Genomic DNA, 23,823 nt, shown 5'->3' on the forward strand with positions numbered 1-23,823 from the left:
AGTTACTTATCAGTCTGTATCATGATCAGTCTTCTTACGGCACTGGCCCCTCTGCACGTAAGTCAGGGATCTCGGCTCTGGGGGTTGCTGCGGGGCTGAGAGCTGCGTTCACTGGTGTCCTTTTGACCATTGTGCATGTCAGTGGACAAAGGATATAGGATGTGCTTGAGATGAACCACACCTAAAGCCCAGTCTGTCCAAAGTAAGTAGAGTAGTTCTAAAAATTGACAAATAGAGCAGAAAGTGAGAAAGGTTCTCCTGAAGCCATTCGAATAATAGTGAGAAAGACACAGGGAGGAATTTATTCCAACAGGCTCAGGCCCTTTGAGCGAGAAAGCCCCCTAAGGGATTGTGCTGCCCATCGAAACCCTCACCCTCTAAGTGGCTTCTGTCTTCCTTTTCTGTAGGGGCCCCAAATCCCACTTGTCCCTGTTACTACCAAGGTGAAATCACCAGAGGAGCACCTTTTCCCTGAGCCTTCGCTCCCCAAAGAGAAGCCCAGAGCCGAAGCCCCCACTGATCTGAACACTGCGCACTCTCCCATCCGCTCTCAGCCGGTGGCTCTGCCGGAAGCCAGGACCCCTGCCTCGCCAGGGAGTCCGCAGCCTCTGTCGCCACTGGCCACCTCTGCACCCCGCTCCACGCTGCTCCCCATCTGCTCCCAGCCTCAGCCGTCCTCTGAGGCCACCGTGCCATCCCCTACCCTGTCCCCCGTACGCTTCCAGCCCGTTCCAGCCAAGACATCAACCCCCCTCACCCCACTCCCCGTCAAGAGCCAAGTGGACACCAGGGACAAATTGGGCAGCCCTCTCCCTGTGGACGAGGCCCTCAAACGGAACGACCTGGTGGAGGAGTTCTGGATGAAGAGTGCCGAGATCCGCCGCAGCCTTGGGCTCACGCCTGTGGATCGCAGCAAGGGGCCCGAGCCCTGCTTCCCCTCGCCTGCCTTTAAGCCGGCGTCCCTGAAAGCCTATTCAGTTGAAAAATCCCCGCAGGATGAGGGTCTCCATCTTCTAAAACCTCCACCTGTTCCTCAGAGGCTGGGCCTGCCAAAGCCAGAGGGCGACCAGCCCCCCCTGCCGACTCCCAAGTCACCGTCTGACCGAGAACTAAGAAGCTCCCAGGAGGAGCGGAGGGACCTGTCCAGCAGCTCTGGCCTGGGCCTTCACGGGAGCTCCTCCAACATGAAGACCCTGGGCAGCCAGAGCTTCAACACCTCGGACTCTGCCATGCTCACTCCACCCTCCAGCCCGCCCCCGCCGCCGCCGCCCGGGGAGGAGCCCGCCACTCTGCGGAGGAGGCCCTGCGAGCACAAGGAAGCCCGGCCCAAGGCCTCGGTGGCCCCGCCGCCCCCGCCTGCCACGTTGGTGCGGGCCCCCCTGGAGCCTGCCCAGCCCCGCCGGGAGGAGGTGCGGAAGTCATTCGTGGAGAGCGTGGACGAGATCCCCTTCGCTGATGATGTGGAAGACACGTATGATGACAAGACTGAGGACTCGAGTGTGCAGGAGAAGTTCTTCACACCCCCGTCCTGCTGGCCGCGCCCTGCGAAGGCCCTCCACTTGCCCCTGGCCAAGGAGAACGGGAAGCTGCCTGCCCTGGAGGGCGCGCCCCAGCTGCAGAAGAGGGCACTGCCCTTGGTCTCTCCGGAGGCCAAGGAGCTGGCGGAGGAGCGCATGCGAGCCCGGGAGAAGTCTGTGAAGAGCCAAGCACTGCGGGACGCCATGGCCAAGCAGCTGAGCAGGATGCAGGAGGTGCAGGTGGCAACCGAGGCCCCCAGGTCCCGAAAGGTGGCCTCAGCACCTTCCCAGGGCAAGGACCGTGGGGCCGAGTCCCCCCGCCGCCCCGAGGAGCCCACCTTGAAGCACGGAGCCCCCAGTGAGGAGGCCCTCTCCCCTCCAACGGACTCGGGAGGCCCAGACGGTTCTGTCACTTCATCTGAGGGCTCCAGTGGGAAGAGCAAGAAGAGGTCATCACTCTTCTCCCCCCGCAGAAACAAGAAAGAGAAGAAGCCCAAAGGCGAGGGCCGGCCCCTGGAGAAACCCAGCCCCAGCCTCCTAGAGGAAGCAGCCTCCAAGCCCAAGTCCCTGTGGAAGTCGGTCTTCTCCGGGTACAAGAAGGACAAGAAGAAGAAGGCCGATGACAAGTCCTGCCCCAGCACTCCCTCCAGTGGCGCCACAGTGGACTCCGGCCGGCACAGGGTGGCCCCCATCCTGAGGGCAGGTGGGTTGCAGCCAAGCGGCCGCAGTGGGCAGAGCAGGAGGCTGCTGTCTCTGAGGCGTTCTCAGAAGAGTCTTTCACGTGCTGCCCCCGAGCTTCTTAGGAGCTGTGCTGATGGGGGGAAGGGAACCAAACCATGGGGTCACAGGGCATGTCCCCGCTTCGTGAAATAATTCTAAAAACCACCTTGGAACTGGGTAAGGGAGACTTCGAAGGTTTGTGCCCTTCCTGAAGTCACGCGACCCCGGGGAGCGTGGGGGGTGCCTACCAAGCTGGAGTGGGCGGGCAGGTGTGGGCTCCGCCTCCGCCCTGGCAGTGCCAGCATCCTAGCTCCTGCCCTCCACCCGGTATGGAAGAAGAGTCACTTAAACTAAAAGGAAATCAACTCCCCACCTCATCTGCCAGGCCGCGCGCGCGGATATGGAGATGGGGGAAGAGCCACGTGCCGTGGGCCGGCCACTGTCCTCACTGGGCCTCTGCTCTCCTCCCGCAGACCTGCAGCTCCGGCGCCAGCTGAGTTTCTCAGAGGACTCGGACCTCTCCAGCGACGACATCCTCGAGAGGGCCTCCCAGAAGTCCAAGCGAGAGGTGTGTGGTCCCAGGACGAGACAGAAAGGGGGTCTTTCCGTAGGCTTTTTAAGCGAGCAGCCGGGGCTTGTGCTTCCTCCGTGGCAAGAGCTCTTGTGAGGAGCACCAGAGGCGTTCTATGCTCGAAGCGTCTCTTCACCTTTGGGAAGCAGCCCAGTGTTGTCTGTCGTTCTTTTTTCTCTCAGAAATCCCGCATAGCACGCGGCATCCGCCGGAGTGGCGGGGGCAGGGCTGCCCGTGCTCGGGGTGGGGACGGGAGCCGCGGGCTGAGGCGGGTGCTACGGGTGCTCCTGGCCGTGCTGCTGCTCAGCGGCTTGGTAGCGGGGGGCCTTTCTGATCTTAAGGACCTGGTCCAGGAACCCAGGCAGGGCGTGTGCTGGGCCGACCGGGCCGTCCCGCAGCGCAGGGCTCGGGAGATGTGGCCGGCCCGCCCCCTGAGGAGTGAGTCTCAGTGCGGAGCGTCCTCGTCACGAGCCTCCCTCAGGCGCCTGTTCTGTCTTCTGATTTCCAGAGGGCTCTTGGAGCTTCGTCTAGGTCCAAGTTGGAGGAGGCAGAAGGATTAGAGACAGTGCCGGGATGAGAGCTGAGACCCAAGAGGCCTCGGCAGCTTGGCAGGGCAAGCGCAGCCATCCCACCCCACCGCCACTCTCCCGTGCTGGGCTCGGGCTCACTGTCCGGCCAAGGCGAAGGCCCGGCTCCCCCTACCTCTGTTTTTGAATGGAGAGTGGCCCCAGAGCATCACGGGCCTTCTTTGCAGGCTTCTCGGGGCTTGGACTGGAGCCCGCCCACCCCTTTGACTTCCAGGGAGGCTTGAACTGTTGGCCAGTAGGCCAGCCAGGGAGGGCCACAGTGGACCTGAGCCCCCGCACAGGCCTGGCTGGGGAAGGAGGGTGTGGCCCGTTCCAGTTTCCTCCTTCCGGCCTGATCAGTTCCTCTTTAAATAACCACGCAGACTGGAGAAAGCAAGTCACTATTTCTCATCTCCTTAATGCATTGGTCTCCCTTGGCCATGCCAGCTCTTTGTCCACTCCCCTAGACGGATGCCTAGAGCCAGGCCAGTGCCAAGTAAAGGTCTGGGAGTCCGCATTCTCCCTCGGGGGCTGGGTTGAGTGTGCCCCCTTGCGAGCTTTCCCAGGCAGTAGCATTGGGCCTGGACTGGGAATTGCTTCTGGATTTGCGGGTGCGTCCCCTGAACACATCCCAGCACTGGGCAGAGGTGCTGCTTTAGCGGGTCCTGAGAGGGTGAGGGAAGAAAGGAGAATGTGGTCCAAGATTCACTTTGCCTCAGTGGTCACCATGGGGACATGCGGCCAGTTGTGTCGTGTTGGTCGAAAACTTCCACCTGTGGCTGCTGTTGCGTGCAGGTGTCTCTACTCTTCCTCCATTAATGACACACCTGCGGGATGCTGCTCAGCAGCTGCCGGAGCCGGCTGTGCCAAGGCTGTTGTCCCAGGCGGGCTCTCCCAGGGCCCCGCAGGTGTGAAGAGCAGGGAGGTCTCCTTCCCCCGCCTAGAGCCAGAGAGGCCTTGCAGACCTCGGGCTCCAGGTGCGCACACAGAGGCAAAGCCGTTCGCTGAAGGTTACATAGGAAATATCAAAGCCCAAGCTGAGCCGAGGAGATGACTAACCTCAGAAACAGCTAACCTGACTCCACCGTGGTGCGGGGTTGGCCTGAGCAAGACCAGAGCACTGTGCATTTTCAAGACATGGCCACTAAAGCAGGAAAACAAACCAAAACAAAACAGCCAGAAAAAGCTGGGTGTGGTGGCTCATGCCTATAATCCTAGTGCTTTGGGAAACCAAGGCAAGAAGATCACTTGAGGCCAGGAGTTCAAGACCAGCCTGGGCAATATAGCGAGACCCCTATCTCTACAAAAAATTTAAAAATTAGCATGAGGGTGTGCTCCTTTAGTCCCAGCTACTCAGGAGGCTAAGGCAGGAGAATCACTTGAGCCCAGGAGTTCAAAGCTGCTAACCTGGGTGACAGAGTAAGACCTTTTGTCTTTAAAAAATAAAAAAGCTATGAAGGACATTTTTAGAAAAATTAAGGAGATTCGATCATGGACTGTATAAGTATAAATATATAACGTTATTAGATCAATGTTCCTTGCAAGTGATAAAGGTAATAAGGTAGGAAAATGTCTTTCTTCTTATGAAGTACATGCTAAAATTTTTAGGGACGAAGGATTGTGATGTCCACAAATGATTCAGGAAAAAAGATTATGTGGACAGACGACATACATACGTACATATACGAAGCACGTGGTAAATGTTAACATTTGGCAAATACAGGTGAAGGGTATGTGGGTGTTCATTGTCTCCCTCTTTGAACTTTCCTGTAGGCTTGAAATTGTTCAGAATAAGAAGTGTGGGAACAAGGGCCCTGCGGTGAGAACGGGTCCGACCTGCCCCGAGGGGGGCCGCTTGCCGCCCGCGCGTGGGCGCTGCCTGCTGTGGCGGCGTCAACGCAGGAGATGGCTCCTCTGCCATCTGCCACAGACCCACCCGAGTCAGGCTCCTGTGAGACAAGTGCCTGGGTTTGGTTTTGTTAGGGGGAAAAACCCACTCAAAATAACTTCTATTTTTATTTAAAATGTTCATTATAGAAAAGATGATGCAGATTTTTAAAAATTACCTGCAGTCCTACCAATAAGAGAGAACTCTCATCTCCCTCTTTTCTTTGCTTCAGCCTGACTTAAAATACAATTAATTAGCTGCTCCTTGAGCGCTGTGACGCTGGCTCCCTGGTGGCCCCGCTCAGCCGCCGCCCTGGCCTTCTGCTCTTGGGCCCACCGCACCGCCTCTGCCAAGCTGGTGCCGGCCCCAGAAATGGGTACATCGTGGAGAAGGCAGCCGCTGCCTCCACCCACTTTAATTTTGACATCAGCCACACCTAAAAGATGTTAATGCTGTTCCCTAGGTCGTAGTTAATGTATTAATAGTTCCTGTGGAGTTTTTCACATGCTGCTTAGAAAAACCATTAGTCTTTTTCTTTCTTTCTTTTTTTTTTTTTTTGAGACAGGGTCTCTCTCTGTTGCCTGGGTTGGAGTGCAGAGCGCAGTAGCTCACTGCAGCCTCCAACTCCTGGGCTCATGCGATCCTCCTGCCTCAGGCTCCTGATAGACTCCAGACTTCAAAGACTACAGGTGCATACCAATACACCCGGCTAATTTTTAATTTTTTTTTCTTCTTTAACATTTCATTGTCAGTACTTATAAATTTTTTGTAGAGAAAGGGTCTCATTGTGTTGTCCAGGCTGGTCTCTATCTCCTGGGCACAAGCGATCCTCCCACCTCAGTCTCCCAAAGCGCTGGGATTACAGGCATGAGCCACCGCACCTGGCCCTTTTTCTTTTCTCTAACTGGCTTGTTCTAATAATGACATTCTTCCTCTCGCTCTGATTCATGAGAGAGGTGGTCAGCCTGAGGCAGGACAGACGTGCTCAGCTTTGGAGGAGGCAGACTTACTCTTCTCCAGTCCAATGTGCTTGTGAAACGTAGTCCCCGCTAGGTCGGCCGCGCTGCCCAGAGAAGCAGCAGGGGTGGCCAGGGTTGCAGCCATCCTGGAGCTCCCAGGACCTCCCTGTCCTGTGGGCCTCCCAGAGCTCGAACCGCTGCTTTCTCTCCCTCCTTTATTTAATATGAAGACCCGAAGAGCAAACGTAACTCGCCTTGGCTCTGGGAACGGCTCTGCTCAAGGTTTAGTGGGGTGAGAAGAGGTTCACGTTACTGTCTGAAAAATACTTCTTGTGAATAACAGTTCCTTTCCCTGTGTACAATCAAGAGGTGGCACCCATGGTCCCGGTCAGGAACACTGCAAGAGAGTCTCTCAGGAGACAGTGTTCAGCTCGGTGCTGGTTTTGCTGTATGTCTGGATCTGTCTCTGACAGCTGGAACGTCCAGCCGCCCGCCAGTCAGCAGGAAGGTCTAAGCTTCCATAGCAAATGGGTCACTCGAGGAGAAGGAGCACACGTGACCCATGTGTGAACAGTTCTGACTTACTCACCTGGGAGGCAGAGACAAGAGAAGGTTTGGGGGTGGTGAGGAAGAAGCTGTTTTGACTCAGTAGAAAAGTGAGCCCTGGCCTTACGCACAGCCGGGGTCCACCCGGACACTGCCGCTAGGAGCTTCCTCAGGCAGTCCTGTGTGACGCTGTGGAAAATCGTGGTGTGTTTTAAGTCTTGTGTGTTTGTTTTAAACTTCTAACTGATTTTGCTCCATTTCTGTGTTCTGTTTTTAATTTTTTATTCATTATTATCATTACCATTCTGTTTTGTTTTCCGTTGCCATCCCCTTAAAAGTCGATTTATGTACCACACGTCTTGGCATTCAGGAGATCGTATGCATCAAAGGTAGTGTCTCATTCCCACTGGCTGGTCACCGTTGCATGCCTGTCTGTGATTAACCACCGAGCAGCCCTGCCCTGGCCCCAGCCACGTCCTCACTAACCGGTTCATCCATGCATGGGGCACAGCAGACGTTGGCAGCAGGACTTTCTTTCGCTGTGCCGTGGGAGAGAAGGTGGATGAGACACCTGCTCTTCGCCGGCTGGAGTGCATGCGGTCATTTTGCTCCAGGTGCCCAGGTGGGGGACAGAGCTGCCCCTGTGGGACTGGGCACCCTGGAGAGGGGCAGTGCACCACACTTAGCTCTATGAAGGGCCAGGGGAGTTGCTCAGGGCACTGGAACACCGCTGAGGACCGGTAAGGCCTGCCTATTCAGTGGCCCCTCGGTCGTGTGAGCTCCCAGAGTAAAGATTAGGAGTCTATACCCCTGAGTTGAATTTGTCTCCTTTAAAGTCTATAAAAGTGTCCTTGTTTAGTTTTCTTAGAGGCAGTAAAGAGGGTCTTGTGAATAAAGGCAAACCCCCAACCTTGGCCTCTCTGTGGTTGCCCAGTGTTTGTTCAGAGCATCTGACAAACCCCTGAGCCCCTCTTGCCCAGGTTGGCAGGCGGACTCGGGCAGTCCCATCAGTGGACCTGCGCCAGGTTTGGGCCATTGCCTGCTCGATTCTCGATGGTGCCGGGCACGACAGCCCTGGGCAGGCTGCGTCCTCTTCTGCTCAGTGGCTGACTATTGCCTCTGCGGACCCCAGAGTCTGTGGAGACCTCCACAGTTCCTTCTGCAGACTGTATTAGTTTGGGGTTCACCAGACTTAAAAGAGAAGCACCCTGTTTTCTCTACGTCGGGTGTCACTTATTAAAAGAAACTAATGAATACCGCTCATCTGAAGAAAGTGGCTTTTGATACCAAACAAGAAAATAAAAGAATCCTGATTTTTCTCTTTTTCCTTCCCCTGTAAGCCTTCGAGAAGCCGGAGGCTTGGGGAGACATTTTACCAATATTTTTACCCCCACAAAGTCTTAAAAAGAGCAGACATCCTCATTTGGGAAACAGGTGATCTCAGTGATGAAGGAGCGTATGTCCCTTTGCTGTTTTAACTTCCTAACGGTCACTCCTCATGCAGCCTCCTCTCCCTGTCACAGAGGGAAAATGTCTCACCCTGTGGATCTGTAGTTGCACCCTGTGACACTGAGGGCTGCTGCAGGCCGGGGAGTCTGCAGGCCTCGTGCCCTTGTCTCTTGGCACCCCCTGCCCTGCTGGCACTCTACCTGCCAGGGCACCAGCTCCATCTTTGGGGGCAGCCCTCTCTGTGCGCCTGCTGCCCAGACCTGTCTCAGGTGTGCGTGCACCTGACTGAGGGGACATCTCTTGTTCTCTCCAGCCGAGGACCTACACAGAGGAGGAACTGAATGCCAAGCTGACCCGGCGTGTGCAAAAGGCAGCTCGGAGACAGGCCAAGCAAGAGGAGCTTAAGCGGCTACATCGAGCCCAGGTAAAACGCAGGGGGTGGGACCACGCCACATGCAAATGGAAACATCTCGTGGCAGCACCTTCCTATTTGGTCCTCATCCACGGCAAGGGCAGGCCAAGAAGGCAGAGCAGAGGTACATGGGCATCCTTGTCATCTGAGGTGACAGGCCCAGCATGCCTTTGGCTTGAGGCAGCAACAGAGGCCCCACCTTTGTGGAGCTGTTGTTAAAAGGGGGAGTGGCTTTGAGTCTCCCAGATTCCTCCGTCTAGAGTAATGGTAAAGTCAACTAGATCGATTCTGAGAACTGTTGTCCAGCGTCAGTTTGTGGCCTCTCAACCTCTGGTGGGCCTGGGATTTTGCGGGAGGTCAGAGCTCTTCTCCCAGTCACTAATCTCTGTCTTCAGCCTACACAGATCATTTCTTTTTTAATTTTTTAACGTGTAAAGGCAGAATTTCCACTGTGCTCTTCCAGCACTTCAGTAAGGCCTGAGGTCGCAGTACTTAACTCCTTCCTGCAAAGAGTGTGCCGCTTCCTGTCCTTGCCCTGCCCCAGGAGGGGCTGAGCACTACTTTACCTACGGGCTTGGTGCTGACTGACAGTGGCCTGGGGCCTGGAGTCCGCACAAGTGACAAGGCCGGAGTCCCGGCGCAGGGGGTCTGCACGCACACTCTGAGCACAGTGCCCACAGACCAGAGCCTTTTCCAGAGCCGTGACATCATATGGTTTTCTCCCTCTTTGTGTTTGGACAGTTAGTTTTCCTCTTGAAATCTAGAGATGAGACCAAGCTGGGAGCTCACGCGTTCTGTTTGTCGGCAGATCATCCAGCGGCAGCTGGAGCAGGTGGAGGAGAGGCAGCGGCAGCTGGAGGAGAGAGGGGTTGCCGTGGAGAAGGCGCTCCGCGGCGAAGCAGGTACTGTCCGCCCCTCTGTGCGGAGGTTTGCTCCTGGAGGAGAACCTCCCTCCCCCCTGTGGTAGGCTAGTTCCGCATCACCTCATCTGGGATTCAGCTCCTTCGCCAAAAGGATTTTCTGGGTCCATTCCTCACTGAGATTTGGGGCTAACTATTAAAATAGCAAAAGAAAAGAAAAGCGCCTGTGTCTGCAATGGCCCCGAGAGCCCAGACCTGCCGCTTAGCCCCTCTCATGGCTTGCCATGTCCCTTAGAGTGGAGTCTCGGTCCCCGGCATCTGTCGATGGCAAGTACTGGGCCTCCTTCACCGCCACCTTTCCCACCCCACTGTTTTCTCTAGGAGAAAATAACTGGGAACGAGGAGATTATACTGCAAGGAGCCATCACAGAACTGCACTGAGCAGGTCCCCACCTCCTGTCTCTAGGTGCCTGGGCCCTTTCTGCCCATGCTGGACAGAGCGCCCCAGGACACAGCCCCGCAGAGCCCTCACCATCGCCTGCTGGGGGCCTGCGGCTGCCCTTGGCACACACAGATTTCCCAGGGGTCCCAGGTTGTGTCGAGTGAAGGCCAGTCCGTCAGAGCAGGTCTGGAGAGGCTCGGGGCACTGTGACAGGCTGCTGTTCCTGGCGGGGAGGAGCTCAAGTGTGGGGTGCAGTCATACGCACTCTGCCACCCATGGAACCACTGGGTTTGGGGTCAGCACATTTGGGCGCAGAGAAAGCAAGAGAGTGCCGGAGTCATCTGTGGTCCCAAAGGCCCAGGAATCCCTGTTGTTTCAGGACCTTGAAACCACTGGGCCAGCACTAACCATAACCCCAGCCCCAGGCATGCAGTGACCGCTCTCTGCTTCCTTAAGCGTCCACAAGTCCCGATCTAGTCTCTGGATCAGGAAACCTCCGTCTCTTTATAAAGAGAGCCCGGGAGCCACAGATTCAGCACTCAAATCGTGAGGCTAGAGGTAAAGAAAGGCAGTGGCCTCTTATTACCCCCTCACTCTGGTGTGGCAGAGGGGAGCAGCTGGTACCTCTCCTGGCAGGCAGGCTGGCTGCGAAATGGAAGAACTGGGAAGAGGCCACCAAGAGCAGGATCAGCAGCCACCATCTGATCTTACTCGAAAACTGACCAATGGGCTGACCTCATGGTGTGCGCCTGGTGTCAAGATGAGTCCCTGCGGTTCTGCAGGACTGAAGTTCGCGTCATGGGGAGTTACGGGAGTCAGACACAGACTAGGTCTCCTTCCGCAGGCCCTTTAAGGCCTGGAAAGTGCAGCTTATCCATTGACTCAGCAATGACCTTCAGGTGAAGAGATGGGATGGGGGAGAAAGATGTTCAGAATGTGGATGTTCTTGGTTTTGTGCCTCACCTGATGTTGGACTTAATGCTTGAAGCCCAGGCCGCCAAAGGAAATGCAAACCACTTAGCATCCAGTAAGCCAAAAAGACTGGGATGTGTTTCTGCGAGGCAAGCACTGGCAAGGAATGGAGATTCAGGTTCACCTCCAAGGGAGCCAGGCTGCCCAGTGAGCCTCGGGTGTCCCCCACCATCCTGTGGATCCCTCTCCCCTGCCCTGCATTCTCTGACCCAGCCTCCTCCATTACGCCTGTCCTGGAGGGAGCTAGCCCCAACCCACCAGCGGTGCCCGTGCCCAGCTGCACCCTGGCCACAGCTCTGCCCTCGTGGCTTTCCTCTTCTTGCAGAAGATACCAGGAGGGAGCCTGGGCCCACCATCATTCCTTCTTACCCTTCTTCACAAATTACTTCTGCCAACATGGAAAGCGATGGATAGATCTCTCAACACATAGTGAGAATAGCTCAACAGGTGTATGCATCTACATTTCATAGTCAGCATCCTCCAGGAAGAGGAAGATGCTCCTCCCCTGCTCCTCCCTCACTAGGTTCTGAGGTTCAGGTGGGTCCCGTCGAGCACCTGCTGGCTGCCATGCAGTTTGAGTCTAAAACAATACTTCAATACTTCTGTAACAGGCCATGTTATTGAAGCTTCTGCCAATGGGCCAGAAATAACATACTATTGAAGATTGGTGTAGGATTTTGCCAAAATTTTTCCTCCTACTTGTTTAGATATACAACCTGAATTTCATCTAAATCAGTGGTTTTCAAACTTGTTTTTTAGCAGCAGAATTTTTTATAAGATTATAAGTTCAAGTTTAAAATCAAAAAGAATTACTCCAAAATGTTAATAAACACAAATTTGAAAACGGATGACAGGAGAGAGCCTCAGCATCCAGTTGGGGTATGTTGTGGAGTACACACTTACACACCACTGGACTGTAGTTCAACCAATGGTAACAGAGTTTTTTTAATAGCTCAGTTACAAATCTCAGGATGTCTGCAGTTTAAATGATATAGATGCTAAAAACTTAAAAATGGAGCAATAGCATTTTTTTTTCACAGTTGAATCATAAGAAATCTAACAGCACTTCATATCCCTTATAAAGAACAAGTCTTCACACAGGAAGTTCCCAAATATAAGCAGAAAAACCCACCTGTGCTATGTATGATATTGTCACATAATGTGTTACCCACCTAGAGGACCTCGCTGACAGGAGCACGCTGCGGGTGGGCCTCTCACTGAGCTCCGCCAGTGCCCCCCGCACACGGGCACACGCGCACACGCGCAGTGCGGTTGCAGGCCAGAACACAAGGAAGTACAACTGCCTCTTCGCTAATGCATTTATAGGGAGTTCAAATACTTGCCCACGGAGAGCAGGAGAACTTGGTCCTGAGGGCCCCCCAAAAGTGAGTTTACCTGGCAGCACAAATTAATGTGTTGACAGTCCTCAGTGGGTTAAAAGTTGGCGTGTAAAACATTTAAGGTGATTTGTCTTATTTAAGTCTTTTAAAAGAGTTAAAAGTATTTGTAAATCAGGTATTTGGGAGACCCCTGGGATGCCTTTTGAAGAACCCTAGGGTTCCACAGAAGTTCTTTCCTTTAGGTGAGTCTTCACCAAAACATCTCGATCCGAAGATGTGCCTGCTCTGTATTGAAAGATGGGCCCTGGAAGCTCTGTAGGGATAGTTCCCCAGGATGCGTTTGAGAGATTCTGAGGATATAGTGACTCCTACCATAAGAATATACTTTCAAATATATTATTTTCCTCCTCTTACGTGAATACGTTACTTCCAAGGCTGGTCCACTGTCAGAATTCCCCGTGGCCCTGCTCCTGCTTGGCAGATGCCGTCTTTGGAGCTCACGTGTGCACACTGGCCGCCCCTTTCTCTCCTGCTTCTGCGATCCATTCCGCTCCGTTGTCTCCTTGCACCTGGCTGAGCCCTGAAGGCAGCCTCAGCTGAGCATGATAATCTGGAGTCTTCCAACAGTGGAACCCCTTCCCTGCGGGTGGTACTGAGCCAGCCAGAGCCTGCCATTCTGTCTCACTTGACGGTCTCAAGCTTCCGTCGCTGTCTGAGGGCGTCAGAATTTGTTAGCCAAGCTTCCCTTCCAGAGAAGAGATCTGATGCAGACCTGCTGTCCCATTCGTCTCAGTTTGTCTAAGGTTTATGTGTATCCAGGCCACGAGGATTAGCTTCCGAGCCTTTGAGCCTAGGGCAAGACCAAGACTTATGTGATTTCTGGTCCTGGGGTACCTGGGAAGCTTTTTTTTCCCCAGGATCCTGATTCAAACATAAAACCACTGGATCAGCCTTGAGCATGAGTTGAAAAGGCATTGCAGGATTGCATTCTGCTGTCTAATGTGTTTGTTTTTAAAGAGGAGACCTTCAGGTAGAACAAAGGGCTGCCAGGATCGGCCTTCAGAGTATGAGGTTTGGAGGAAGGGTAACACAGTAGCAGCTGAATGGTGCTGTGCTCTGCATCTCTTTACGGTTCCGGGGAGATGAGGACCGCCCGCTCAAGCCAGCCCCTCGCAGTGCCCGGTCTTTGCATCTCAGGCATGGGGAGAACCTAACACCCTGGGCTGGGCAGCCGGAAAGCTACCAGGCTAGGGGTGCCTGTGGCCAACAGACCTCCACGAGCCTTCAGGCAAGTGGTCAGGGGAGGAACTCTGCGTAAGCCACAACTCTTCTCCCACTTTTAAAGAGAAGCCTGACTGAAGTTGGGGGCCTAAACCTCAGAGGAAACAGGATCTCCTTCGTCTCAGACCCATTCAGCAAAAGTGATTCTGCAAGGAGTTTGATATTTTCACCGATAGGGTCACCTGTGAATTCTTGGGAGAGCCCCCACTGCACTTAAACCTAAGGACTGGCATCCTCGCAGAGCTTTTGTAGGATGTTCACGTCTTGCCTCTAGCCCCTCAGTCTGGGGCTTCTAATATTTCAAAACTAAGGAAGTAAGTTGCACTGATCTGCCCTTGAACATTCTTAAATCTTAGTTAGATAACGTTGAGTCCCAGCCGGGTTGGAGTTTCCAACAGCTGATCCGAGGTGTAAACAGGAATCATATTGATAATGGCTATTAACTCCATCACCGGTGGTTTTTAGTGACTTTCCCCCTCCCCCATCACAAGGTGTGCAGAGGTAGCATGTGCGTGCATGCGGAATACAGTGCACTTACAGAGACGCATGCTCTCCACCTGTTCCTCCTCGCCTGCTTCTGTACCTCTGTGTTTCCTATGCTTCATGCTTTGGGTGTGGGGACAGGAGGGTTATCTGATGAATAACTCTCTCTTCACCAATTCCTTGTTGTAGACTATTGGGGAGAGTCTTATTACAGTGACCTCATCGACTTGCATCTGGGTGGTATGTATAGCAGCGTCTGTCACTGACACTAACCCCGCTGACACCCTCTCCCCACCCGCTCTTCCCAGTCCTTGCTCACAAAAACAAGGAGAAATCAACCTGATAACCAGTGGCCAAAGCACAGACCCTTTTCCAGCTCAGAATGGAGCAGCATGCCAGATCTCTCCATGACCCAAACACACTCCAGAGGAGGATCTGAGCTAGCGTCTGCTGCCTGGGGTTATTTTAATTTTTTGTAATAAAACTTCACCTACCCCACCTCATCAACCTTGCATCTGCATCCTGGTCCCCTAATACTGTTTGCTGTTTGACAGCAACACACACACACTCCAACATGGCGTTGCCCTGAATTTCATCCCTCACAACTAGCAGGGACCACATCCGCCAGGAAGCTCACTAGCAGCCACGCTCAGGAAGCAATCGTATGAGGGACTCAGCCTCCACCGTCTTGGTGAGAGCACGCGCACATTTCCCCCAGGGGACCCGGCGCAAGGGAAAGGCTGCTGTTGTGATTTCTGCCCAAATTCACCAACCTTGAGGCCAGGTTGACAGATGCCTGTAGCGACGTCCTTCCTTCCTTGTTTTGCCCTGAGACTGACTTTGTACTTCTTTTCAATAAAGATAGGAAAAGCTTAAGGCAGTAGTTCTCGAAGTGTGGTCTCTGGACCAGCCGCATTACCTGGGAACTTTTTAGAAATGCAGATTCTCTTGCCAGTGATACTCTGGGCCACTTAGACAGTAGGAACATTCGGAATGCCTCTGTTGGACTCCGTACCACTTTGGATGAGTAATAGGAACAGTTCCTTCTCTAACTTTCTAAGAAATGTGACCAAGATTCATAAAAAAAAAAAAAAAAAAGAAAGAAATGCAAATTCTCAGCCTTCTGAATCAGAAACTCTGGAGGTGAGGCCGGGTTATCTGTGTTTTAACACAGCTTCCAGCTGATTCTAATGCCCTCTGCAGTGGGCGAACCACTAGCTTAAAGGAAGTCCATGTATTCGATGTCTTGCTGCACTAAGCTCACCATTTCTATTAGCCCAGAGAAATGACTGATCCATGAGCCTTGTTTCCAGGCTTTGGGCAGTTTTCCTCCTGGAAAGCTGCCATTGTGTCAAGAGGAATGCCAGGCAGCTGACACGTAGGTTAAGTAGAGGGGACTCTGCACCTTCTTGGTGTCCCTGTACCTCGGTCGGGCAGTCTGACCTTTTCCTTTTCCTTGCCCCTTGAAGGCTGCATGCCTAGAAGTGTTTTAAAACAGAAAAGCAGGCAAAGATAACTCTTTTTTTTTTTTTATCCCAACCCTGTTCTTTTAAGAGAGTCACTTACTGGCCCATTCATTGAAAAACCAAAGCCGTGATTCCTACTGTAAGATAGTAGCTCCACCAGTCGGGGTGGGGCTCTTGGCCGTCTCTGCTGTCTGCGCTCTTCGATCCTGGGCTCCCAACGGCTTCCCGCCTTCTGGAGACTCCCTGGGTGTCCCAGAGCTCCTGGTGCGTTCAGGGGCCTCCACACCACAGCCGTAGCTGCTGTAAAAGGGCTGATGCTTCCGCTCCGATTAACAGACCCCGTTCCCTGTCTAATGCCCTCCCGCCTCCTCCTAACACTTCCCAGGGAACGTTCGTGTCAATTCTGAGTGAATCTCAGTGTATGAAAGATTTTTTTAAAATTCAGAATCTCCTGGAAGGGGCTGTCAAAGCCCATTTCTCTGCAGGCATATTCGCCCTTCCCTCCCAGCTCCAGACACCGTTGCCACGCTGGTCATCTCGTGTCCATCTCGTTTGTCTTCTTTATCCCCGTTGTGCAAGTGAGAAAAGGTAGCAAGCAGTTTTCACTTCTACATCCCTGGACTCCAGCTACTAGCTTTTTGGATTTAGAATCCCAATAAATTCTGGGAGGAAATGAAATAAATATAAAAAGGAACCCAGTGTGCCTTCTGAACTCTAAGACACCCCACCCTGACCACCTCTTGAAGATGGTTCTCCTCAACCCCTCACTTGCCCTTCTGCCAGCCCATTAGGATTTTTATGTAAAATTTAGACCTATCTTGTGGGCTCTGCTCACCACAGAGAGGCTGCTGCCACCGCCTACCAAGGAAGCATGAAAGAAACACTGTTCTGGAGGGAGTCACGTGTGTTCTCATCAAGCCCAAGGCAGAAGACATAGATGCCAGGATTAGGTCCCTTTTCCATTTGTGGAGCTGGTGCTTCATTTTTGGAGCACTTGGTAATATTATTTGGGGGAAAATTACCCTTAGGAAGAGTATAAAGTGTGCAACCTGGTTGCTCCGCTGCTCTTGCATCCCCAAAAGGCCCCACGGAAGTCCCATTTCCGAGCCACAGCCCAGATCCTGTTTCTCCAGTGGATGAGACAGAGTTCCAGGCAGCATGCGGGGTGCCGGGATTTCCATCTCCTGCCCAGAGGAGTCCAGGTGCCTGACCCCTGCCCAGGGCTCTGCCTGTCACACTGCATGACTTTAGTGGGATCTTCCTGTCACTCCCTATTTCAGAAGTCTCTCTTTGAGCCAGAGTAGAGAGAATGATTTCCCTTCCTCACATAGCTTGACCCTGTGCTTTCACAAGGAAACATTAAAGGACACAAAATAACCCTTGGGCCAGGGAGGAAGGGTCTCCAAGCAGCCACTCCCCTTCCCTCTTCCTCCCCAGGACACTGAACAGGCTCAGCGCAGCCCAGCACACTCTTGTTGCAGTAGGACAGAGATGACTGGAAATCTGCGGGGAAACTACATCCCTTCTGAAAAACTTCAGATTAAAAACATAATGTAATTTCTAGTTTCGTAGACATCACCTCTTGATTTATATGTCTAAAAGGGATATTTAAAGAATGGGAAAGGTTTGGAAATGTAACGGAGGACTGGAAAGCAGTCCTTCACTGTTGCTGGTGAGATCAGGGTGGGGGCGCAGGACGGCTACCCCAGCCGGCCCCTTCCCCACCTCCGAGTGGCTGCCCTCTCTGCTTGCTTCCCTTAATTTGATGTCGGCAGATTCTTGGTTTGCCTGCTCAGTCTGAGTGTTAGCCTGGCTCTGCTTTGTTCAGGAACTTTGGAATCCTTGAGGTTTCCCAGCGTGTGTGTGAGTTTTGGATCTCAATTCTTACGTTATTACATGCATTTTGGGGGGTTGCCTTCATTTCCTCCCAATCTGGAGGTTCATTCTACACTGCGTTTTCGTAGCACCAGGCATCTCTTTGCCCTGTCATATGTACGCTAGCCTGGGCCTGCCGGACCAGCCTGACTCTCACCGTGCCTGCTCGCCTCTCTGCAACATCCCAAACCAGCCGATCTGAATCCCTGTCAGGGCCGCAGTGCTTGTCATTGCCCCCAGGTTTTGGGTTGGACCTAAGCCTTGCAGTGCAAAGGCTGCCTCGTGCCAGGGGCATGGCGTTGGCACTGCTTTAGACCACATTACCTGCCCAAGACAGAGCAGAAAATCAACGAAAGCCCCATTCCTCATACCCCCACCAAGAAATTCTCCCAACCCTGGGCGCTTTGCCTTCTGCAAGTTAAGTCTGGTCGACTGAGCATGGATGTGACAGGTAACGCCCCTGGAAAAGGTGAACAAAACTCTGCAGCATCTGTAGCAGGAATTAGATAAAAGATGCTGCTCCCATGCTGGGTCACTTACCAGTAAGTATGGTGGCACTGCTGCCAAAAACGAGTGTGAGAAGTGAGAGTCCACCTCAGCAGGCTGAGGGCTGCACAGGGCTGGCCCGGAGTGGCAGGAAAGTGGCAGCTCGAAATGTTCCTGAGAAACGAGCGTGTCTCTTTCCTGGCCCCGACACCTTGGAACGTGTTGTTGAGAGGCCAAAAGGAAGTCAAAACCGAAAAGAATCTCTTTGTACATGCAGGATGTTCGAAAAGCATAGCGAAAGGGGAAGTAACCTAACCCTGGGTGCTTTACAGATGTTAACGCATGAAACAAGCTGCAGTGTATCGAAAGGGAAGATCTTTGGGGCCAATCTCCAGCTTTTGAAAGGGTGACATTCTATAATGTTCTCAAGCCAATTTGGAATTCTGTATTTTCATGTGGAAATGCAGTTATAAATGGCAGCTCAGCTCATGAAAAGCCATTTTCCCCATCATGTCTCTGTATACAATACTAGGCTGGTGACACCCCAGGACCTAACCACTTTCCTGGGGAAATGCAGCATTCCAGGCTGGGAATTCTGGGATCTAGATTTCTCCTTGGCAGGCCCTCCCCATGGCCCACCAGGCACTGGCTGAAGAGACCTCTCCAGCTCAGCCTGTGGTGATGGCGTCTTTGTCCCACAAGGGGCAGCTGGGGGCTGGGCAGTGAGCAGAGATGGAGCCTGAGGCGAGGAGAGCCCGGGGGCTAGAGCACAGCTGCAGACCAGCTCCCTGGCCGTCTCTTTTTGTGCAGGAATCTTTGAGAATGGCCCAGCAACTTGCTTTCCTTTTACAACCGCCCTCACCTTTGCTTCCAATGAGAAATTCTTTCCTGCTTTGGCCTTAAAGGAAACGGGGCTGCCACATGGCTGGCACAGGGCCTGGTGCCTCAGAGGGCTCAGTAAACATTTCTCGTATAGATTATTAGTCTCTCACGTTGTCCTTCAAATAAGCCCATGATCCTTACAAGCAACTTCTAATTGTTCTTGATATTAACACCAGTGTAGAAGCCAGTGGCTTAAATATGACCTAGCAGAATTGAATGATGGGATTGGAAATGCAGGGCCTCAGCCGACGCCCATCCCAGCACACGCTGTCCCCTGGTGGGCATCGGGCTATGGACGGAGCTAGGCCTTTGACCCAGCCCCTTTGGACTTTGTGATCACATCCTCACTTCTCCTTGTGAGAAAGACACAAACCCTTCTCCACCTCTCAGGCTCAGGGCTAGGGCTCTTGGGACTGTGAATACCAAAAGGACTGAAGTAGGTTTTGTCTGCATTTCGGATGAATAGCCAAGCTCAGTATCTTGAGGGTTTGTGCGTTTGTTTTCTCCAGGTATCTGAACATTCGTTCGTTAGCTGACAGGGCGGGAGGGGAGGCTGCAGTGTGTTGGGGTCTTGTGCGAGGCCTTTATGAGAAAGCAGGGAGAAGGTAGAGATACAGAGGTAACAAGTTCTGAGAAGGGGGGCTTGCCACAGAATGGTCCCCTCTTTCTCCCCGCCTGCCAGCCCTTCCGCCCCACCTGGTCAGGGCCAGGTGGTAGTGTGGGAGCGCCCCCAACTGAGGAAGCTGAGACCTGGCTTCAGGCCCTGCCTTCACGACCTTCCTGGCCATGCTTCTTATCCTTTCTGGGCCTCTTCAGACACGGGTAGGAAGGGATGGCGTACCTCCCGTCCAGGGGGAGGTGTGTGGCTCTTCTTTGAGCTGCTTTGAGAAGCCACCGTTCGTTAGATTTGCTCAGAGCCTGTGTTGGCCCTTGAAAGAGGGCAGGCTCTTAGTTCAGAGCAGGAAAGGAAGAATTGAGTTCTAGTCCAGGCTCTGCCGCACTTAACTCCTTTGAGCCTCAGGCCCCTGTTGAAAATGGAGATCTAGGGCCTGTCCAGATGACCAGCGTGAGGCCAGGGGGAACCGCACGTGGAGAGCGCGCCGCCCGCGCTGACTCCATGCGCCGCAACTGGAAAAGGCGGAATCAGGCCCTGCCATCTGATGGCATCTGCTTTTCAAGGTTCAGTGACAGGCATCGCCTGCCCCCAGATGTCAAGCAAGTGGGCACTAAAGAGCTGCCCGCGGGGTCACATTTCCAAAGGCCGCGCTGCCTCAGAGGGGAGGTCCAGCTCATGGCCCAGGCGGAAGGTGGGCCTGGAAAGCTTGCAGTGTTGGAGGTGCGTGGCAGCGAGGTCTGCGGATGAGAGTGAAGACCCGCTGGTGAAAGCCTCCAGCCTGGACCGAGCCCTGGGGAGCTGGGAAGTGATGGCCAGAGCCCAGAGGAGGCAGGAGTGGTTTGAGGGGTGACAGAACTGTTAGCAAGAGACGGAAACCCGTTACACTGATGGTAAAAAAACCAAAGAACTTCTGTTTGCCATAAGCTTGCCGATATCTTTGTCCTTAGAACCAGTGAACCAAATCATCTATGTCTTACATCTCCATAAAAGGCAAATCACCATCCAGAGCGGCGCCCGGCCGCGTACTCTCAGCAGGTGGTAGTCTGGGGCGGAACTCCCCTTGTTTGAGTGGGTTTTCCCTCCCATTTCTTCTTTTGAAAGTACTATTTACTGGGTGTTTTTTTCTGATTATAAAAGTAATAAACATTCATTATGGAAATCTTGGAGCATACAGGAAAGTCTAAAGAAGAAAACAGTAACCGCTCACCCGACCCCTTCCGAGGGATGTTCTGGGACAGTCTGCCTCTGCCTGTCGTCTGGGACGCCTTTTTCTTTTCTTTTTAAACACTTGCTTTACCTGATGTATCCTTTCTCTAATTTCATTTCCTAATTTCTGTTCTCAATATTCTGTTATCTCATATTGTTCTCTGTATTGGAAAGGGTGTATGAGGATGTGGTCTACAAAAAGAGCTAAAAGCTGTATTTTGTGATGTCCAGAAAGTAGAAACACATCCTTTAACCTACACGTACGGGTCCCTGCTTCCTCGTTTCGGGTGTTGATTGGTCGTGTATCCCGGCAGTGTCCCTTGCTAACGCATATGGACGCGGCTCCCCTCCGCCCCGCGGCCTCTTCCCACGTAACGAGAGTCCCAGGAAGCAGCAGGGTGTTCCCTGACGCTGTATTTGATGGGCTCCATCCAGGGACTCTCAGCCTCAGCACTGACACTACACTTCGAAACCAAGAAGGCCGACTGTAGATGAGCTGTAAGGCCGAGCATACTTTTTAGGAAAGAAGCCCTTCTCTTTCGTCCCCACGCGTCAGCTGGTCTATCTAGGACGCTGGAGGATCAGCATCTCTCTCCCTCTCTCTCCCTCCCTCTCTCTCTCCCTCCCTCTCTCTCTCCCTCCCCCCCCCTCTCTCTCTCTCTCTCTCTCACACACACACACGCACACACACACACACACACACACAGACTGTCTCTGGCTTTAGTCTGGAAGTGTATGAGATTCACTGTGCACAAAGAAACCCGAGGGGCTTCAAAAGAGAGAGGACGTGTACCGCGTTTATTTAGCTGCACAGTAGGATGGCCGTCCAGCCAACAGTTTGTCCGTTTGGCCCCTCTGTTGACTAAAGCAAGGTTGTTTCTTAAACCGTGTTCTCGTAGACCTCATGCTGACCCCCGTGCAGGCCCGAGGCCCCGCCCCCCTGTGTGTGCCCCTGTGGTTCTGTGATGGTCCCTTGCTACCTCCTCTCCCTCGTCCTTGAGTAGCCATCAGATCCCCGGGTCCCAGAGATGTCTCTGCACACTGTCTCTCTCAGTTCCCCGTCCGCCACTCTCACCAGCGTCACTCCTGTAAGTGTTTGGCACGTCCTGTCAGCTCACCCCCTTCTGCTCTCACAGTCCAAAGTGTGACAGCCTCCCCAGTGGCAGCATTGGACCCCTGCACAGAGATGGCAGGGCCAGAAGAAGGTGGCACGTGGGGGTCAGGGGGCAGTGACAGGGACTGGTGGAAGTCACCTCTGTGTGTGTGCATTTCCCCCAGATTGTCCCGGCTCGGAACTGGAAGCACTGCACACATCAGAGCCCTGAAAGCCCGCCACGGGGCAGGGCCCCTTTCCGCGGGCACAGCAGCCCGACAGCACACGCCCCCTCTTGCCCCTTGACTTATCAAGGCTGGTCTACCTTGAGCACATATGCCTGTGGTGACAGAATGTTCCTCCCAGGTCTGGGTGGTGACCCCAGGTTGTCACCTGAAAACCTGGAGCAGTGTTGGCCACTTATTTAATACAGTCTGTCCCAGGGAGGCAGGCAGCTCTCTCCAGGGGCTTCGGGCGTCTTTGAGGAGGGAGCCTAAGACCCAAGACCAAAAAGCCACTGTATGACAATTCCTAGATGCCACTCTTCCCGCCCCCAAGGAACAGAGGACGCGGGCGCAGCCACCGCGCGGGGGGAGCATGTGCGTCTCCTGCAGGGGTCTGCGCCCTTCCCGGCCTGTGCCCGCCCGGGGCTGCTGCCTGGCGCCGGGGCCTGCTCTCGTTCAGTTTCTGTGCTGAAAAAAGGACTTAATTCATTTGTAGACTTTGTTTCCCTTGTTTCTGCTTCTCCATTTCTTGTATTTTTTTCTTTTCCTCCTGTTGTTCCTTTCTCACTTCTTACGCCTTTTGTCCTTTGCTTGTTTTTTTATTTCACCTTCCCCCTGTCCCTCTCCACTTCCAAATTCCTCCTCCTCTTTTTCCTCTTCCTTTTTTGTCTTTCTCCGTTTCCTCCTCCTCTCCCTCGTTTGGTCCTTTTTGAAGTCGAGCCCAGTGGCGGGACTCCACGGCGTAGACCTCTCTCCTTCTGCCCTTGCTGTGTCCAGGAAGGTAACGTAACTCGCCACCCTCATCCCACTGCCTCGGAGGGGCCGTAGCAGCGTCAGTCAAACAGGGATCCAAAACCCAGCTCTCTCTCTGCCCCTCGACAGCCCTGTCACAGTGTCATGAGTATGTGGCAGTTTCGAACAAGGCACAGTATCCCTTTGACTGTCTAAGGGGAGGGCCGGGGCACAGAGTGAAGCCAGAGCACCTCCAGGCACCGGCCTTTCGAGGCCGCAGTAGGACTTGTGCGGCGTTGCCCGGCCGTTCATGGCTGGGGCCTTTACGTCTCAAATCCATCAGGTAGAGGGGCCAGGAAGGCAGGCGCGGAGCCTCCCACCTGTGCGGCAGCTGTTTGTATCAGCAGAGTCAAGGAATACTGTCCTTGCAAAGACTGGTCTACACAGGTGCCCTCCGGTTCTTCTCCAAAACAACCACTAGAAGCAAACTTCTCTACCTTGTGTCTTGCTGAGTGTGGTTTTTTTGTTTTGTTTTGTTTTTTAAGTTTGTCTGATTTGAAGTCTGTCATGGTGATAAGATTGTCGTTGAAAAGGCATGTGGGGGGTGTGGCCATGACTAACCCTGCTAACCTCTTACCTGCCCTCCACACCTCACACCGGCCTCTCCCCCCACACAGCCCTGCTCATCAGCTGCCTGGGAGCTCTCCTGTGGCTCCAGGGCGCTGTTCACATGTCCCCTGGAGGGAGTTTTCATCTCCCCACGTGGGGAGGGGGGCAGGAGGGGGAGCCTTCCCGGTGCTGCTGCGGCGTGCCGCGCTGGGCGGCTTGCATGCCTGGGGCTCCATTTTCCATGGCCATGTGGGCACACTGTGCAGAGAGGCTCCGGAAGGAATGCATGGAACTGAGCTGCAGGCTGGTTTGAAAGCCAAGAACCAAGTCTATTGGGCTGGGTGAGGACACTCTGGCCCCGGCGTGCAGGCACGCACTCCACGGCAGCAGGCTGGGCAGGCGGGGGCGTCCGTTCCATCCTTCAGAGCAGGGCTTGGGCAGGACTCCCTGTGGGAGCAAAGCTGCATGCACAGGGGCTCAGGCACTAACCCTGCTTGTGTGAGCGCCGTGCATTTCTCCTCCCCAGAGCGTGGCCACCAGGTAAAGACTAACTGGCTTAGGCCTCGTGTGTGTCAAGCAGACAGCACCACGGAAAGAGATTCGTCTGTAGTGAGGAGGGAGCTTGACC

The 23,823-nt window shown here is 53.7% G+C and overlaps 1 protein-coding gene across 1 annotated transcript in view; it reads left to right on the forward strand.

Moving 5' to 3' along the window:
* Window positions 1-23,823, forward strand: part of MICAL3 (microtubule associated monooxygenase, calponin and LIM domain containing 3) — a 211,428-nt gene that overhangs the window by 185,136 nt on the left and 2,469 nt on the right. Inside the window, exons 26-29 of the mRNA XM_012651059.1 lie at window positions 408-2,220; window positions 2,711-2,805; window positions 8,530-8,640; window positions 9,437-9,530. Coding sequence (XP_012506513.1) covers window positions 408-2,220; window positions 2,711-2,805; window positions 8,530-8,640; window positions 9,437-9,530 — 2,113 coding nt within the window. The remainder of the gene's footprint in view (window positions 1-407; window positions 2,221-2,710; window positions 2,806-8,529; window positions 8,641-9,436; window positions 9,531-23,823) is intronic.

Source organism: Propithecus coquereli, unplaced genomic scaffold (assembly GCF_000956105.1).
Source record: "Propithecus coquereli isolate 6110/MARCELLA unplaced genomic scaffold, Pcoq_1.0 Scaffold346, whole genome shotgun sequence".
NCBI lineage: Eukaryota > Metazoa > Chordata > Mammalia > Primates > Indriidae > Propithecus > Propithecus coquereli.